General features: G+C 36.9%; 1 protein-coding gene across 1 annotated transcript in view; it reads left to right on the top strand.

Annotated features, from left to right (window-relative positions):
- The window catches only part of BRIP1 (BRCA1 interacting DNA helicase 1), a 210,880-nt gene that overhangs the window by 186,514 nt on the left and 5,433 nt on the right, over positions 1-18,933 (top strand). The window contains 2 exon segments of the mRNA XM_081791236.1: positions 5,880-5,962; positions 15,570-15,896. Coding sequence (XP_081647362.1) covers positions 5,880-5,962; positions 15,570-15,896 — 410 coding nt within the window.

Below are 18,933 nucleotides of genomic sequence, written 5' to 3'. Positions count from 1 at the left end.
ACCAGGCACCCCAACTTTTTTTTGTTTTTGCTTTTGAGAGAGAGAATCCCAGGAAGGGCAGAGGGGTAGAGGGGAGAGGCAGAGAGAGCGAGAAGCGGGACCCACTCGAAGCAGGGCTCGAGCTCATCCAGAGCAGGTATCTTGCTCACCCAAAGTGGGGCTCAAGTTCACCCTATGTGGGACTTGAACTGACAAACCATGAGATCATGACCTGAACCAAAGTCAGATGCTTAATGACTGAGCCACCCAGGCACCTTAAACATTTTTTTTTAATGTGAGTCTTGAACACTTAAAACCAAGAATTACAAACCTAACGTATATCTATTACACTCCACCCTCCTCAGGTTCATGTGGCATATTCTTCAGGATAGACTCTAAGTTAGGGTACAAAATAAGTCTTCAGTAAATTTTAAATGGTTAAAATCATAGAAAGTACTTTTTCTGATTTCAGTGGAATGAAACTAGAAATAATAACAGGAGGAGAAATAGGAAATTCATAAATAAGTGGAAATTAATACATTCTTAACCAATGGATCCAAGAAGAAATAAGAGAAACTAGGATGTACCTTGTGACGAATGAAAGTGAAAGCACAGTACCAAAATTTTGAGGATAAAATGAAAGTATTGCTCAGAGAGAAATGTATACTTGTAAGTGCCTATATTTTTTAAAAAGAAAGATCTGAAATCAATGATCTAACCTCCTAACTTAAGGAATTAGAAAAAGAAGGGCAAGCAAAGCCCAAGGCCAGCAGATCAAAAAGGATAATAGATATTAGAATGGACATAAAGGAGATTGAGAATAGAAAATACAGTAGAAAAAATAAGGATAACAAAAGTTGGTTCTTTGAAAAGACCAAGAAAACTAACAACTTTTAACTAGACTGACCAAGAGAAAATAACAGAAAGAACTTAAATTACTAAAATTAGGAATGAAAGAGGGGATGTAACTACCAACCTTACAAAAACATAAAGCATTATAAAAGAACACCTTGAATAATGGATGACAGCAAATTTTATAACTTAAGGATGGGCAAATTCATAGGAAAACATAAGCTACTGCAACTGATACAATAGATATGAATAGGTCTGTAAAAGTAAAGAGATAGTAAGTAATCAGAAAACTTCCCACAAAGAAAAGCCCAGGACCAAATGGCTTCACTGATGAATTCTAGCAAATATTTAAAGAATTAACACCAGTATTTTACAAACTCTTATGAAAAATTGAAGGACAAACATATATCAACTTAGTCTATGAGGCCAGTATTGGCCTGTTACCAAAACCAAAGACGTCACAAGAAAACACAGCATTATCTTTTATGGGTATAGATGCAAAAATCCTCAACAGAGAAAGTAGAAAACTGAATCCAGCAACTTACTAAAAGGATTATACACAATGACCAAGCAGAATTTATCCTGGGAATGCAAGGTTGATTCAACATCCAGCCAATTTTGTTGGTCCAACTAAAATCAATCAATGTAATAGATTAAGTAGAATAAAATACATCTTCTCAAGAAGAGGAAAACGTTTGACAATATCCAACACATTTTCATGATAAAACCCTCAAAGCAGAAATAGAAGAGCGTCTATGGCAAACCTGTAGTTAACATCTTAATGATAAAATACTGACAGATACACATTTTCACTCATATGTAGATCTTGAGAAATTTAACAGAAGACCATGGGGGAAAGGAAGGGAGAAAAAATAGTTACAAACAGAAAGGGAGGGAGGCAAACCACAAGAGACTCTTAAATACAGAGAACAAACAGGGTGGATGGGGGCTTGGGGGAGAAGGGAAAATGGGTGATGGGCATTGAGGAGGGCACTTGTTGGGGTGAGCACTGGGTGTTGTATGTAAGCCAATTTGACAATAAATTACATTCATTAAAAAAAGAAAGACTGAAACTTTGCCCCTATGTTTGATAACAGGATAAGGATGTCCACTCTCACCACTTATATTTAGTATTGTATTAGAGGTTCTACACAGGGCAATTAGGCAAGAAAAAAAGAAGAAAAATTAATTTGGATTGGAAAAGAAGTAAAATTATTTTAAAATTTGCAAATGACATGATATTCTACATGGAAATTTATATCCATAAAATATAACTAATAGAGCTAATAAACAAGTTCAGTAAGTTACAAAAGTATACAAAAATCCATCACGTTATACAATGGGAGTGAATAATCCAAAAATGAAATTAATAAACTCTACATGCATACTGTAATAGTGTTGTGACAAATGGTAGCTACATTTGTTGTAAGCATAGTATAATGTGTAGACTTGTCAGATCACTATGTTGTAAACCTGAAACTCATGTAACACTGTGTGTCAACTATGTACTTCAATAAAAATAAATATTTTTCATTTGCAATAACGTCAAAAGATACTTAGGAGTAACTGTAACAAAAGAAGTACAAGACCTGTACACCGAAAGCTACAAAACATTGTTGAAAGAAATTTCTAAATAAATGGAAGAATTCTGTAATGATGGATTGGAAGACTTATTGTAAAGATCGTAGCATCCCCCCAGAATATCTGTAGAGATTCAGTGCAATCCCAGCCAAAATCCCAGCTGGATTTCTTGCAGAAATTGAGAAGCTGATTTAAAATTTATATGGAAATTGAAAGAAATCCAGAATAGTCACAAAAATTTTGAAAAAGAAGAACAAAATTGGAGAACTGACCATTCTCGATTTCAAACTTATTGCAGTGCTACAATAATTGAGACTTGTGTTGTACTGGCATAATATAGACATGTAGGACAGGGGGTAGAATTGAAAGTCCAGAAACTAACCTCCGTGTTTACAGTGAGCTTATTAGTGCCAAGCCAGAGAGAGAGGAAGGTGGTGGTGGAGTAGGAGGACCCTAGGCTCCTCATGTCCCATGAACACAGCTAGATAACTACCAAATCATCCTATATACCCCAGAAAGACCCTACACCTAAAGGGAGAGAAGAGGGTACATCATAGAAGGTATACTGTGCTCCTTGCTGTTTCCTGACCATGTCAGGTAAGCTCTTGCTGCAGAGACTTTGCCCTTGCATTTCTCTCTGCTAGACACTTCCCTTCCAGATACACACACAGCTCATTCCCTTACCTGTGAAGAATCTTTGTTCAAGTAATGTTTTCTCAGGTGCTCAAAAATCACCCTATTTAAAATTTAGCACCCTCTGCCAATATTCCCTCTTCTCTTTCCCTTTTTGTTTTTCTTCCCTAGCACTTAGCATCTTTTCATATATCATATGATTTTCTTACCTCCTTGGACTGAATTGTGCCTCCTTCAAATTCATATGTTGAAGCCCTTATCCCCTACATAATGCTATTTGGAGATGAGGCCTATGGAATGTAATTAGGTTTAGATGAGGTCCTGTGGGCAGGGCCCTCATGATGGGATTAGCGCCCTTATAAAAACAGACATCAGAGGACTTGATTCTTTCTCTCCTTTTCTTCTCCCTCTCTCCACCCCCACCCATGTGAGGACACAGTGAGATGGCTGACATCTGTAAGCCAAGAGGAGAGCCTTCACCAGGGAACTAAATCAGTTTGCACCTCTATCTGTTCTTCCTAGCCTCAAGAACTGTGAGAAATAAATCCCTGTTGTTTAAGCCACCACCCCCTCCTAAAAAGTGCTAAGACAATCCAATGGGGGAAAGAATAGTCTTTAACAGATGGTGCCGGGATAACTGCATATCCATATAAAAGAATGAAACTAGTCCTCTACCCCCACACCATATACAAAAGGTAACTCAAGATGGGTGAAAGACTAACAAGGTGTAAGTCTTCTTAGACTCCTTGGATTAGGCAATGGTTTCTTGCTTTTTTTTTTTTTTTAACGTCTATTTTGAGAGGGAGAGAGCATGAGCAGGGGAAGGGCAAAGAGAGAGGGAGAGAGAATCCCAAGCAGTCTCTGTGCTATCAGAGCAGAGCCCAATACAGGGCTCACTAACTGAGAGATCATGACCTGAGTCGAAACCGAGAGTCAGACGCTGAACCTACTAAGCCACCCAGTTGCCCCTAGGAAATGGTTTCTTTCTTTCTTTTTTTTTTTTTTTTAATGTTTATTTTATTTTTGAGAAAGAGTATGAGCGGGGGAGGGGCAGAGAGAGAAGGAGACATGGAATCTGAAGCAGGCTCCAGGCTCTGAGCTGTCAGCACAGATCCCAGCGTGGGGCTCAAACTCAAGAACCTCGAGATCATGACCTGAGCCGAAGTTGGACACTTAACCGCCTGAGTCATCCAAGTACCCTGGTAGTCAATGGTTTCTTAAATATGACATCAACAGCACAAACAGCTTTAAAAATTAGATAAATTGGGCTTTGTCAAACTTTTGTTTAACTTTGTTAAAACGTTTGTTCTTCAAAGAACAATGCTAAAAAATAGAACTCACACATGTGAGAAAATGTTTGCAAATCATATGTCTAAGGGTTGTAGTATCCAGAATATATAAAGAACTCTTATAATTCAACAATGAAAAGACAAATAATGCGATTTAAAAATGGACCAATACTTTTAGTAGACATTTCTCCAAAAGAGATACACAAGCAGCCAGTATGCACATGAAAATATGTTCAACATCACTAGTTACTAGGGAAATGCAAATCAAAACCACAGTGAAATGCCACTTCACACTTCCTAGAGTACCTTTAATGAAGAAGATGGATAATAACAAGTGTTGGTGAGGATATGGAGAAATTGGAAATCTCACACAATGCTGGCAGGAATGTAAAATTGTGCAACTGCTTCAGACAAAAGTGTTCCTCAAAAAGTTAACATTGAATTACTGTACAGCCCAGCAATTCCACTTCTGGTTGGATTCATATGAAAACTTGTACCCAAATGTTCATAGCAGCATTATTCATAATAGTCAAAAGGTGAAAACAACCCAGATGCACATTTACTTATGAATGGATAAATGCAATGGAATATTATTCAGCTAAAAAGAGGAATAAAGTACTGATACATGTGATAACAAGTAGCCTTGAAAAAACATCATGTTAACTGAAAGAATCATGTTGTATGTTGCATGATTCCGGTTATATGAAAATTTCAAAATAGGCAAATTATAGAGATAGAAAGTATGTTAGTGGTTTCCAGGGAATAGGGGGAATAATTGGATAAAGAGAGTGACTGATTGACACTGGGTTTCTTTTTGGTGAGATAAAAATGTTGTGTGATAGATAGTGGTGTAGGTTGCACAACTTTGTAAATGTACTAAAAGTCACTGAATTACACACTTCAAAATTTTTTAAATAATTTTTAAAATTAAAAAATATTTTAGCAAACCAAATTCAACAATCTATAAAAAGAATATACACCATAACAACATGTGGTTATCTTAGGAATGAAAGTCTAGGTCTGTATTTGAAATTTTGCCTGTGTGATCTACCATGTTAACAGTTTAAAGGAGAAAAACTACATGATCAAATCAATTGATTCTTCCCAAGTTTGTTGTTTGTTTGTTTGTTTGTTTGTTTGTTTTACAAATTAAACATTCATTCATGATAAAAACTCATTAAACTAGAACAAAGTTTATCTACATAAATTCTACAACTAAAATGACATTGAAGGTAAAAAAAAAAATAATTTGTTTAGCTAAGTAAGGGTTTGTAAATATTTTCTATAAATTTTTGGCTTTCAAAATAGAATGCATATAAACATTTTTTGATGTAAGTTATCAAGAGTTGGCAAAAGTAGGAGATTTTTAATATACCTACTTTGGTACATTGTATTGAGTTGTTTCTATAATCTTGCTCATAATAACAAGGCTTAGAGGAATATACTACTGACATCACTGATTTTTCTCAATCTTCTGTCTCACAAGAAGTCTGGCTTTTGTTTTCAAAGTTATTTGTTTGATTTTTCTCCCTATTTTTTTTAAAGGTGTATTCGACACAAAAATGATTGGGGAGCTCTTATTCTTGTGGATAATCGCTTTAGTAGTAACCCTGCACAGTATATATCTGGTAAGATTCTCAGCTGGGTTTAGAGTAAGAGTTAATAACAGTTATTGGTATTTAATAACTACTGGTTGTTGTTCTTTTTTAATGTTTATTTATTTTTGAGAGAGAGAGAGAGAGAGAGAGAGAGAGAGCGCGCATACAAGCCAGGGAGGGGCAGAGAGAGAGAAACTGAGACACAGAATCTGAAGCAGGCTCCAGGCTCCGAGCTGTCAGTACAGAGCCCAATGCAGGGCTCGAACTCACGAACTCATGAGATCATGACCTGAACCGAAGTCAGACGCTCAACCAACTGAACCACCCAGGCACCCCTAATAACTGCTGGTTTTAAAGAAAAAATTTGGACAGGGGCACCTGGGTGTCTCAGTTGGTTAAGCATCTGACTTTGGCTCCAGTCATGATCTTGCGGTACTTGAGTTCAAGCCTGCATCAGGCTCTGCACTGGGATTGGAATTCTTTTACCCTCTATTTCTCTGAACACTTCCCACTTGCACACTCTCTCTCTTTCTCTATCTCAAAATAATCGAATAGATTATTTTTTTATTAAAAGATTTTTTATTTTTTTTATTATTTTTTAAATATGAAATTTATTGTCAAATTGGTTTCCATACAACACCCAGTGCTCATCCCAACAGGTGCCCTCCTCAGTGCCCATCACCCACTTTTCCCTTCCCCCCATCAACCCTCAGTTTATTCTCAGTTTTCAAGAGTCTCTTATGGCTTGGCTTCCTCCCTCTCTAACTTTTTTTTTTCTTCCCCTCCCCCATGGTCTTCTGTTAAGTTTCTCAGGATCCACATAAGAGTGAAACCATATGGTATCTGTCTTTGTCTGTATAACTTATTTCACTTAGTATAACACTCTCCAGTTCCATCCATGTTGCTACAAAAGGCTATATTTCATTCTTTCTCATTGCCATGTAGTATTCCATTATGTATATAAACCACAATTTCTTTATCCATTCATCAGTTGATGGACATTTAGGCTCTTTCCACAATTTGGCTATTGTTGAAAGTGCTGCTATAAACATTGGGGTACAAGCGCCCCTATACATCAGCACTCCTGTATCTCTTGGGTAAATTCCTAACAGTGCTATTGCTGGGTCATAGGGTAGATCTATTTTTAATTTTTTGAGGAACCTCCACACTTTTCCAGAGTGACTGCACCAGTTTGCATTCCCACCAACAGTGCAAGAGGGTTCCCGTTTCTCCACATCCTCTCCAGCATCTATAGTCTCCTGATTTGTTTGTTTTAGCCACTCTGACTGGCATGAGGTGATATCTCAGTATGGTTTTGATTTGTATTTCCCTGATGAGGAGTGACGTTGAGCATCTTTTCATGTGCCTGTTGGCCATCTGGATGTCTTCTTTAGAGAAGTGTCTATTCATGTCTTCTGCCCATTTCTTCACTGGATTATTTGTTTTTCAGGTGTGGACTTTGGTGAGTTCTTTATAGATTTTGTATACTAGCCCTTTGTCTGATATGTCATCTGCAAATATCTTTTCCCATTCCGTCGGTTGCCTTTTAGTTTTGTTGATTGTTTCCTTTACAAACAGCAGAAGCTTTTTATCTTGATGAGGTCCCAATAGTTCATTTTTGCTTTTAATTCCCTTGTCTTTGGAGATGTGTCAAGTAAGAAATTGCTGCGGCTGAGGTCAGAGAGGTTTTTTCCCGCTTTCTCCTCTAGGGTTTTTTTTTTGTTTTTTTTTTTTTTTCAATTTTTTTTTTAACATTTATTTATTTTTGAGAGACGGAGACAGAGCATGACTGGGGGGGGGGGCAGGCAGAGAGAGAGAGGGAGAGGGAGACACAGAATCTGAAGCAGGCTGTAGGCTCTGAGCAAGCTGTCAGCACAGAGCCTGATGTGGGGCTTGAACCCACAAACTGTGAGATCATGGCCTGAGCCGAAGTTGGATGCTCAACCGACTGAGCCACCCGGGTGACCCTTTCCTCTAGGGTTTTGATGGTTTCCTTTCTCACATTCAGGTCCTTCATCCATTTTGAGTTTATTTTTGTGAATGGTGTAAAAAAGTGGTCTAGTTTCATTCTTCTGCATGTTGCTCAAGTCCAGTCTTCCCAGCACCATTTGTTAAAGAGACTGTCTTTTTTTTTCATTGGAAATTCTTTCCTGCTTTGTCAAAGATTAGTTGTCCATACTTTTGTGGGTCCATTTCTGGAGTCTCTACTCTATTCCATTGGTCTATGTGTCTGTTTTTGTGCCAATACCATGCTGTCTTGATGATTACAGCTTTGTAGTAGAGGCTAAAGTCTGGGATTGTGATGCCTCCCGCTTTGGTCTTCTTCAGTATTACTTTGGCTATTCAGGGTGTTTTGTGGTTCCATACAAATTTTAGGATTGCTTGTTCTAGCTTCGAGAAGAATGCTGGTGCAATTTTAACTGGGATTGCATTGAATGTGTAGATTGCTTTGGGTAGTATTGACATTTTGACAATATTTATTCTTCCAATCCATGAGCGTGGAATGTGTTTCCATTTCTTTGTATCTTCTTCAGTTTCCTTCATAAGCTTTCTATAGTTTTCAGCATATAGATCTTTCACATCTTTGGTTAGGTTTATTCCTAGGTATTTTGTGATTCTTGGTGCAATTGTGAATGGGATCAGTTTCTTTATTTGTCTTTCTGTTGCTTCATTATTGATGTATAAGAATGCAACTGATTTCTGTACATTTCTTTGTATACTGTGACTTTGCTGAATTCATGTATTAGTTCTAGCAGACTTTTGGTGGAGTCTCTCGGGTTTTCCATGTATAATATCATGTCATCTGCAAAAAGTGAAAGCTTTACTTCATCTTTGCCACTTTTGATGCCTTTGATTTCCTTTTGTTGTCTGATTGCTGATGCTAGCACTTCCAACACTATGTTAAACAACAGCAGTGAGGGTGGACATCCCTGTCGTGTTCCTGATCTCGGGGAAAACTCTGAGTTTTTCCCCATTGAGGATGATATTAGCTGTGGTCTCTTCATAAATGGTTTTTATGATGTTTAAGTATTTTCCTTCTATCCTGACTTTCTCGAGGGTGTTTATTAAGAAAGGATGCTGAATTTTGTCAAATGCTTTTTCTGCATCGATTGACAGGATCATATGGTTCTTACCATTTCTTTTATTAATGTGATGTATCACATTGATTGAATTGCCAATGTTGAACCAGCCCTGCAGCCCAGGAATGAATCCCACTTGATCGGTGAATAATTCTTTTTACATGGTGTTGAATTTGATATGCTGGTATCTTGTTGAGAATTTTTGCATCCATATTCATTAGGGATGTTGGCCTGTAGTTCTCTTTTTTTGCTGGGTCTCTGTCTGGTTTGGGAGTCAAAACAATGCTGGCTTCATAGAATGAGTCTGGAAGTTTTCCTTCCCTTTCTATTTTTTGGAACAGCTTGAGAAGATAGGTATTATCTCTGCTTTAAATGTCTGGTAGAATTCTCCAGGGAAGGCATCTGGTCCCGGACTCTTATTTGTTGGGAGATTTTTGTTAACTGATTCAATTTCTTGCTGGTTATGGGTCTGTTCAAGCTTTCTATTTCTTCCTGTTTGAGTTTTGGAAGTGTGTGTGTGGTTAGGAATTTGTCCATTTCTTCCAGGTTGTCCAGTTTGTTGGCATATTATTTTTCATAGTATTCCCTGATAATTGCTTGTATTTCTGAGGGATTGGTTGTAATAATTCCATTTTCATTCATGATTTTAGCTATTTGGTTCCTCTCCCTTTTCTTATTGAGAAGCCTCCTAGAGGTTTATCAGTTTTGTTTATTTTTTCAGAAAATCAACTCTTGGTTTCATTGACCTGGTCTGCTGTTTTTTTTAGATTCTATATTGTTTATTTCTGTTATGATCTTTATTATTTCTCTTCTGCTGGGTTTGGGGTGTCTTTGCTGTTCTGCTTCTATTTCCTTTAGGTGTGCTGGTAGATTTTGTATTTGGGATTTTTCTTGTTTCTTGAGATAGGCCTGGATTGCAATGTATTTTCCTCTCAGGACTGCCTTCGCTGCATCCCAAGGGTTTGAATTAAAAATTGAATAAATTATTTTTTATTTTTTTATTAAAAGTTTTTTTAATGTTTATTTTTAAGAGAGAGACAGTGTACAGGCGGGAAATGGTCAGAGAGAGAGGGAGACACAGAATCGGAAGCAGGCTCCAGCCTCTGAGCTGTCAGCACAGAGCCTGACGCAGGGCTAGAACTCATGAGCCGTGAGATCATGACCTGAGCTGAATTCAGACGCCTAACCCACTGAGCCACCCAGGTGCCCCAAAATAATTGAATAAATTTTTTAAAAATTGGGGAGGGACAGATTTTTAATAGATCAAATATGGAAAAAATCATATTGACAGGAAATCTAGCCTTTTAATGCTTGTGTGTTTACAAAAAAATCTTTATAGAGGAGAATCTAGTTACTAACATAGTATTAATCAGTTAGTATCCTTCAATTTTGTAGAATGTTGGATTTAATTCAGTAACAGTAATTATTTATTTATCATTATCAGGGAAAAGACTATTCACAGAAATGAATTTTCCAAAAAATAAGTTTTTACATTTAAGCACATCTCCTTTGGCTGCTTAGGATTCTTTATTCTTTCATTCTTGATTATATTGAAGATTGTTGATTGTTTTTTGTTTGTTTAGAAATGCTTCAGCTGTTATGGAGTTCATGTTAGAGCTAGTATTTTCTAAAAGGAAAAAAGCTCCACTGTAGGCCTCAAGATATAGTGAATGGCCATTTTTCCCCACTCAGATGAACAAATATTATGTGCCTATAGTATTTAGTTTGGAAATACTTGCATCTTTATTATCTTCAAAGCTAAAAAGTTCATACGACAATGATAAAAAGAGATGCAAAATTTTAAATTTGTTTCAGATAAACCACCTATGGGTATGGACTCTACTTTTTCTATTTCAGAGCCTAGTATTTGGTTTGGCATTAAAATGTATACACCTGGATTAAAGCAGCAAGTGCTGCTTTATTAGTCTTTTCTGCTCTTTCCATGTAAAGCAACCCATTGCACTTAGGGCCAGACATAACTAAAAGCAAAATGTTAAGTGCTTATGTTTAGTCAGCAGGTGGAGCTCAGATTCTTTGAGTTTTCAAAAGCAAACTGACATTTTGCACTGAAAAGGCTTTCTTTGATTACAAAAAGTTCCACACGTGAAAGAGGCGAGTATAATACTAAAATTTTTCAGTTTTAGAAAAGTTTGATTTTTAATCAGTATAATTATTTTCCCAACCAAACAAAATAAAGAACTTTAAGGGAAATCCTTCTTTAAAATATTCTTCTACGGGCACCTGGCTGGTTCAGGGTTGATCTTGGGGTTATAAGTTCAAGCTCCACATTGGATGTAGAGATTACTTAAAAATAAAATCTTTAAAAAGTTAAAAAATTAAATGGTCTTCTTGTCAAATGTTTTTCTTAACTTCAGTTAAAAAAAATGCAAAATCTGAAAAGTTTTTCTTATTTGAACATCTAGTACTTCTTACCTTATATTTCAGACTTGTTGAATTTTTAAAAGATTTATTTATTTAAAAAAATGTTTTTTGTGGTTTGACTCCCTCTCAGTTTGTAACTTTTTTTTTCTTCTCTTCCTGCATGGAATGAGATGGAAACTTAACTTCTGTTAAGTTTCTCAAATTCCTCATATGAGTGAAAACATATGATATCTGTCTTTCTCTGACTGACTTATTTCACTTAGCATAATACCCTCCAGTTCCATCCACATTGTTGCAAATGGCAAGATTTCGTTCTTTGTCCTTGCCGAGTAGTATTCCAAGCTAACTTGAAAATAAATTATATATCTTAAAAATTTTTTTAAATTTTATTTTAGAGAGAGGGCGTAAGTGGGGAAGAGGGGCAGAGGGTGAGACAGAGAATCTCAAGCTGGCCCCAAGCTCAGCGCAGAGCCCAATGCAGGGTTTGATCTCACGACAGTGAGATCATGACCTGAGCCAAAATCAAAATCAAGAGTCAGATGCTTAACCGACTGAGCCACCCACATGCCCCTAAAGATCTGATTTGATTTGATTTGAGAGCGAGACAGAGCACACACTAGTAGAAGGACAGAGGGAAGGAGACAGGATCCGAGCAGGTTCTGCACTGATAGCAGAGAGCCCAATGTAGGGCTCACACTCAAGAACCATGAGACAACGACCTGAGCCTCACTCTTGACAACTGAGCCACCCAGGTGCCCCTAAAGATTTTATTTTTTAAGTAGGTCTCTATACCCAATGTGGGGCTCGAACTTACAACACCAAGATCAAGAATGACATGTTCCACCTACTGAGCCAGCTAGGCACTGCCAACAGATTTTTTAAATTAAGAATTTTACATTATTTCTGTATGGTTTTTATTTATTTTCTCTGAGACTCATAAAAGTGTGAAATCTTCCTATCTAGATAATACTAGCGCAACAATGTACAAATTCCTTTTGATGGCTAATTTTTATTTGAAGTGAATTTGCATTAACTACAGAACTCAATTCATTTTGCATTAAATATAGAAAAACTCCCATAAAAAAAAAACTAAAAGAATGTATGTAAATGATTGTATAGGAGTTCAAGGTGTTTGAAGCCCTGCCTTATTTTTCTTTTAACTTAAAATACCATAGTGACTTTTTAAATTACTCCAGAAGATGATGATAGTAACACCAGCAGAGAATATTTTCTAAAAGTGAATATCTGATTTTGAATTTCCTTCTGAAATAAGTCATACTACAAAACATGTATACTTTTAATATGGTTCAAGGTTTTACAGTTTTCACATGTCATAGGTCAAATCATGTCCCTTACAACTTGTTTATATATTAAAAAATATATCATAAATATTCAAATAGGACATGATTTGTCCATGGTAACATTGTTATTCCTTTCATTTCCAGGATAGTTTAAGACACATTTGGAATTGGGGGAGAAGAGGAACAAAAAAACCTATGAGACTGGAATCTTGCATTTATTTTTTGTAAAGGGAGTCAAAGTTAGAAAGTTGGAATGGAAGATCGTGTTGTTTACAACTTCTAGTTTCTCTAAAATTAAAGCATAGGCAATATTTGTGGGGAATTATGATGAAATTAAATTTGCCTTATTTCCCCAGTTATTCTAAACTGACAAATAATACATTTCTCCCATTCCACTCTACTCCCACTCCCTCTTCCCTCCCTTCAGTTGACAATCACTGCATGTAAAGAAAAATGGTACTGATACATGAGCAATACTAAGCATAATGTACATGTGAAGATTTTTAGGCAGGAAAAATATTGAGAATCTTTTTTTTTTTTCCTGCTTAAATCCAAGTTAGTTAACATATAGTGTAATAATGGTTTCAGAAGTAGAATTAAGTGATTCTTCACTTACATGTAACACCCAGTGCTCATGCCAACAAGTGCTGTCCTTAGTACCCATCACCCATTTAGCCCAGCCCCCTACCCACCTCCCCTCCAGCAACCCTTAGTTCTCTGTATTTAGAGTCTCTTAGGGGTGCATGGGTGGCTCAGTAGGTTAAGCATTCAACTCTTGATTTCGGCTCAGGTCATGATCTCACGGGTCATGGGTTCAAATCCCACATAGGCTCTGCACTGACAGTGTGGAGCCTGCTTGGGGTTCTGTCTCCTCTCTCTGCCCCTCTCCTGCTCGCGCTCTCTCTCTCTCTCTCTCTCAACGTAAATACATAAACTTAAACAACAACAACAAAAAAGAACCTCTTATGGTTTGCCTCCCTCTTTTTATCTTCTTTTTCTTTCCCTTCCCCTATGTTCATCTTTTTTTCTTAAATTCCACATACGAGTGAAATCATACGGTATTTGTCTTTCTCTGACTGACTTCTCTTAGCATAATACATTCTAATTCCATCCACCTGTTTCACATGGCAAGATTTCATTCTTTTTGATCGCCATTGTATATATATACCACATCTTCTTTATCCATTCATCATTAGTCAATGGACATTTGGGCTCTTTCCATAATTTGGCTCTTGTTGATAGTGCTGCTATAAACATTGGGGGGGGGGGCATGTGCTCCTTCAAATCAGCACTTTTGTATCCTTTGTATAAATACCTAGTAGTGAAATTGCTGGGTGGTAAGGTAGCTCTATTTTTAATTTTTGGAGGAACCTCCATACTTTTTTCCAGAGTGGCTGCACCAGTATGCATTCTCACCAACAGTACAAAAAGGATTCCTCTTTCTCCACATTCTAACCAACATCTGTTGGTTCCTGAGTTTTTAATTTTCGCCATCCCGACAGGTGTGAGGTGGTATCTCATCATGGTTTTGATTTGTATTTCCCTCATGATGTGTGATGTTGAGCATCTATTTATGTGTCTGCTAGCCATCTGGATGTCTTCTTTGGAAAAGTATCTGTTCATGTCTTTTGCCCATTTCTTCACTGACTTATTTGTTTTTTGGGTGTTGAGTTTGATACGTTCTTTATAGGTAGACTTTGGATACTAACCCTTTATCCGATTTGTTATTTGCAAATATCTTCTCCCATTCCATCGGTTGCCTTTTAGTTTTGTTGATTGTTTCCTTTGCTGTGCAGAAGCTTTTTATCTTGATGAGGTCCTAATAGTTCATGTTTCCCTTGCTTCCAGAGACATGTCTAGTAAGAAATTGATGCAGCCGAAGTCAAAGAAGTTGTTGCCTGTTTTCTCCCCTAGGATTTTAATGGTTTCTTGTCTTACATTTAGGTCTTTCATCTATTTTGAGTTTATTTTGAAAATTTTTTTAATGTTTATTTATTTTTGAGACAGAGAGAGAGCACAAGTGGGGAAGGGACAGAGACAGAGGGAGACACAGAATCCAAAACAAGCTCCAGGCTCTGAGCTGTCAGCACAGAGCCCGACGTGGGGCTCAGACTCACAGACTGCGAGATCATGACCTGAACTGAAGTCAGACGCTCTGCTGACTGAGCCACCCAGGTGCCCCCATTTTTAGTTTATTTTTGAGCATGGTGTAAAAAGTGGTCCAGGTTCATTCTCCCACATGTCACTGCCCAGTTTTCTGAGCACCATTTGCTGAAGAGACTGTCTTTTTCCATTGAATATTCTTTCCTACTTTGTCAAAGATTAGTTGGCCATACATTTGTGGGTCCTTTTCTGCTTCTCTGTTCTGTTCCATCAATCTGTATGTCTGTTTTTGTGCCAGTACCATACTGTCTTGATGATTACAGCTTTTTAATCCAGAATTATGATGCCTCGAGATTTGGTTTTCTTTTTCAACGTGGCTTTGGCTATTCAGTCTTTTCTGGCTCCATACAAATTTTAGGATTGTTTGTTCTAGCTCTGTGAAGAATGCTGGTGTTATTTTGATAAGGATTGCATTGAATGCATAGATTGCTTTGGATAGTATAGATATTTTAACAATATTTGTTCAGAAGAACAATTAAGAGCTTAATCCATTAGCATGGGATGTTTTCCCATTTTTTTGTGTCTTTTTCAATTTCTTTCATAAACTTTCTATAGTTTTTTCTATAGTTTTTAGTGTAGAGAATCATTCTATATACCCTAAATTCATATAGATTACTTCATTAGAAAAATTATCTAAGGTTTTTCTTAATACATAATGTCTTAAGAAACTAAATAACCAAAGTTTCTTCCCTGGGTTTACTTTTTCCTTAGGACTTTCTAAATGGATACGGCAGCAGGTTCAGTACCATTCAACCTTTGAAAGTGCAATGGAATCCTTGGCTGAATTTTCCAAAAAGCACCAGAAAGTCATTGATGTATCCAAAGAGGACAGAAAGTTTATACAGGACAGTGGGTCTACACTTGAAGTGGCCTGTTTGAAGGACAATACCTTAACTTACTTATCAGAAGCAGCAAGCCATCTACCACCAGAAAATCCTAGGGAAGGTGAAGCAAAAATGTGTGTCCAAGAACTACACTGTCCTAAAATAACCACAAGTCTATCTCTACCAGGAGACATCATCTCCCGAAAGGACCAAGGTTTGAAAAGTTTTGCCTATTTACATTTGATAGAGAATTCTTTCATTATATCAAGTGAAATGATATATATTTTGCTATAGATTAATTTCCTTAAATATGTTGGCTTGTAATAGAAGACATTATCATAAAGTAATGAAATAGTATGGTGTATTGGAATGAGAACAAACTTTTGTCAAGAGACCTGAGCATATTTTCTGGTTTTCCACTCAAAACTTTGTCATTACCTAACTTTGTGACCATGAGCAAGTCACGTAACTTTTTTGAGTCTTAATAGAAAAAGGAATCTCTGGGACACCAGGGTGGCTGAGCTGGGTAAGCATTCGACTCTTGATTTCAGCTCAGGTCATGATCTCAGGGTCACAGGATCAAGCCCCATGTCTGGCTCTGCACTGGCAGCTGAGCCTGCTTGGGATTCTCTCCCCCTCTCTGTCCCTCCTTATCTCTCTCTCTCTCTCTCTCTCTCTCTCTCTCTCTCCCTCCCTCTCTCCCTCTCTCCCTCCCTCTCTCCCTCTCTCCCTCTCTCCCTCTCTCCCTCTCTCCCTCTCTCCCTCTCCCTCTCCCTCTCCCTCTCCCTCTCCCTCTCTCAAAATAACTAAATAAACTTTCAAAAAAAAACAAAAAACAAAAAAGGAATCTCTTCATAGCTATCCCTTAGCTTGGGATGCAAAGATCTAATAAGATGATAAATATCACAGCATGGTAATACTGTACAAATGGCAGATGTTTTCCTAAAGGCTATATTAAAAATTGGTCTAATGTATAGATAACTTCTCTTACATGAATTTATTAGTTTAGGGAAGTGAGAGTCATTTATTCTGAATAATAAAAAATAACATTTTAAAATATATTAGAATATAATAGTCTGTGTCAGGGATTGGCAAACTATGGCTTATGGACCAATTTGGCCATCTGTTTTTGTATATCATGTTTAATGGTACAGAGTCACATCCATTCAGTTATGTATGAACTGCCTGGCTAGCTCAGTCGGTAGAGCATTCAGTTATGTGTGGTACACAACAGCAGAGTTTAGTCATAGTGTATTTTGCACTAGACCAGCACAATTGAGTACTTACATACCTTGGAGATGTTGCGGGTTTGGTTCCAGACCACCACAATAAAGCAAGTATCACAATAAAACAATTCAGATGAATTTTTTGGTTTTGTGGTGCGTATAAAAGTTATGTTTACATTATACTAATACTATAGTCTCTTAAGTGTGTAATAACATTATGTCCTAAAAATAATGTATATACCTTAATTAAAAAAACTTTATTGCTAAAAAATGCTAACCATCAACTGAGCTTTCAACAAGCCATAATCTTTTTACTGGTGGAGGGTCGTGCTTCAGTGTCTATGGCTGCTAACTGATCAGGGTGCTGGTTGCTGAAGGCTGGGGTGGATGCAGCAATTTTTAAAATAAGACCACTATGAAGTTTGCCACATCAATTGACTCTTTTTTTACAAATGACCTCTATAGCATACGATGCTTTTTGATAGTATTTTACCCAAATTAGAACTTCTTTCAAAATTGGAGTCAGTCCTCTCAAACTTTGCTGCTACTTTATTAAGTTTATATAATGTCTTAAATTCTTGGTAGTCATTTCAACAATTTTCACAGCATCTTGACTAGGAGTAGATTTCATCTCAAGAAACCACTTTCTTTGCTGATACATAGGAAGTAGTTCCTCTTCCATTGAAGTTTTCTTATGAGACGGCAGCAATTCAATCACATTTTCAGGCTTTACTTTTAATTCTAGTGCTCTCGCGATTTCCACCACATCTCCACTAAAGTCTTGAATTCCTCAAAGTCATCCATGAGGATTGGAATCAACTCCTCCCAAATTCCTGTTAATGTTGATATTTTAACTTCTTCCCATGAATCATGAATTTTTTTGATAGTTTAATTTTTATTACATATTTGAACATGAACAAAAACACATGAGAAGATTCACCCTCAAATGTAAATATTCTATGTGTATTTGGCCCCAATAATAAACCAGTTATGTGAAAAACCAGAGACTTGGGGTTTGGAAAAATAAAGATTAGAACAACATTTAAAAATTATTACATAGTACATACATTCTTGGAATTTATTTATTAAGTATCAGAATTTCCACCTGGTTTTCCATATCTACACTTATTTCTACCTGTATACCCACATTCTAACTCTTATCTCCACCCACAGGCAACAACTATAGCTCTAATCTGTACCGAGTTCAGTCATCTCTCTGGATCTTAACAATGTTTCCATTATTTGGTCTGACTTCATCCTTGCTATTTAGCAAATAGCAAAGGCCTATCAGAGACGGACTTGGCTGACACACTCCCATCTATTTCAAGCCACAGAATCCCAGTAGGACAAAAGATTTTCCCTCCTCTAGGCCCAATTTCTAGTTGTCTGTCATGACAGTAATGATTTCATAAACTTTCTTTCAAGGTTGGTCCTGACAGCATCTTACCATAGCTCACCTGATCCAGTGTTTTTTCTTCTCTGACTGTAGATTCATATTGAGCACTACCAATGAGGTCGTAGCTCATTACCCTAGGTTTCTGAGGTCTAAATTTCATAGGATCAAGGACTATTTGATAAAAAGGAAAAACACTATAATATTAATAAAAGTAGCAATCATTGCTTCATAGGATCAAAGCTGCCCTCGGATCTGGAGGCTGAATGGGGCTTGAATGTTTTATTTGATACTATGTGACTCAGAAATACATAGCTTTCTTTAATGATAGTGCCACAGAAATGCCCCTCTCAGTGTCCTGATTAGTACTCTAAGTGTGGTAATATGCTCATTTATTTCAATATTGACCTAATTTTTTTCAACTTAGCCTATGTTTGACTTTAGATCTGTTCTTGCCTTTGCAGAAATGGGAGTCTCTTTTAGCCAAAGAGAACATTAAGAAACTTGGGGGGCAGGGGGGATCAACAGAAAAATTATTCATTTTCTGTATTCTTAAAAAAAAAAAAATTCTCCCCTGAGTTTACCTGTGAAAAGCCAATGAATAGCAATTCTTCATAAAACTGACTGAATTA

The sequence above is a fragment of the Panthera onca genome, chromosome E1, assembly GCF_046562875.1.
Source record: "Panthera onca isolate mPanOnc1 chromosome E1, mPanOnc1 haplotype 2, whole genome shotgun sequence".
Lineage (NCBI taxonomy): Eukaryota > Metazoa > Chordata > Mammalia > Carnivora > Felidae > Panthera > Panthera onca.
The sequence above is the reverse complement of the archived record's forward strand: the minus strand, read 5'-3'. Positions and strand labels throughout refer to the sequence as shown.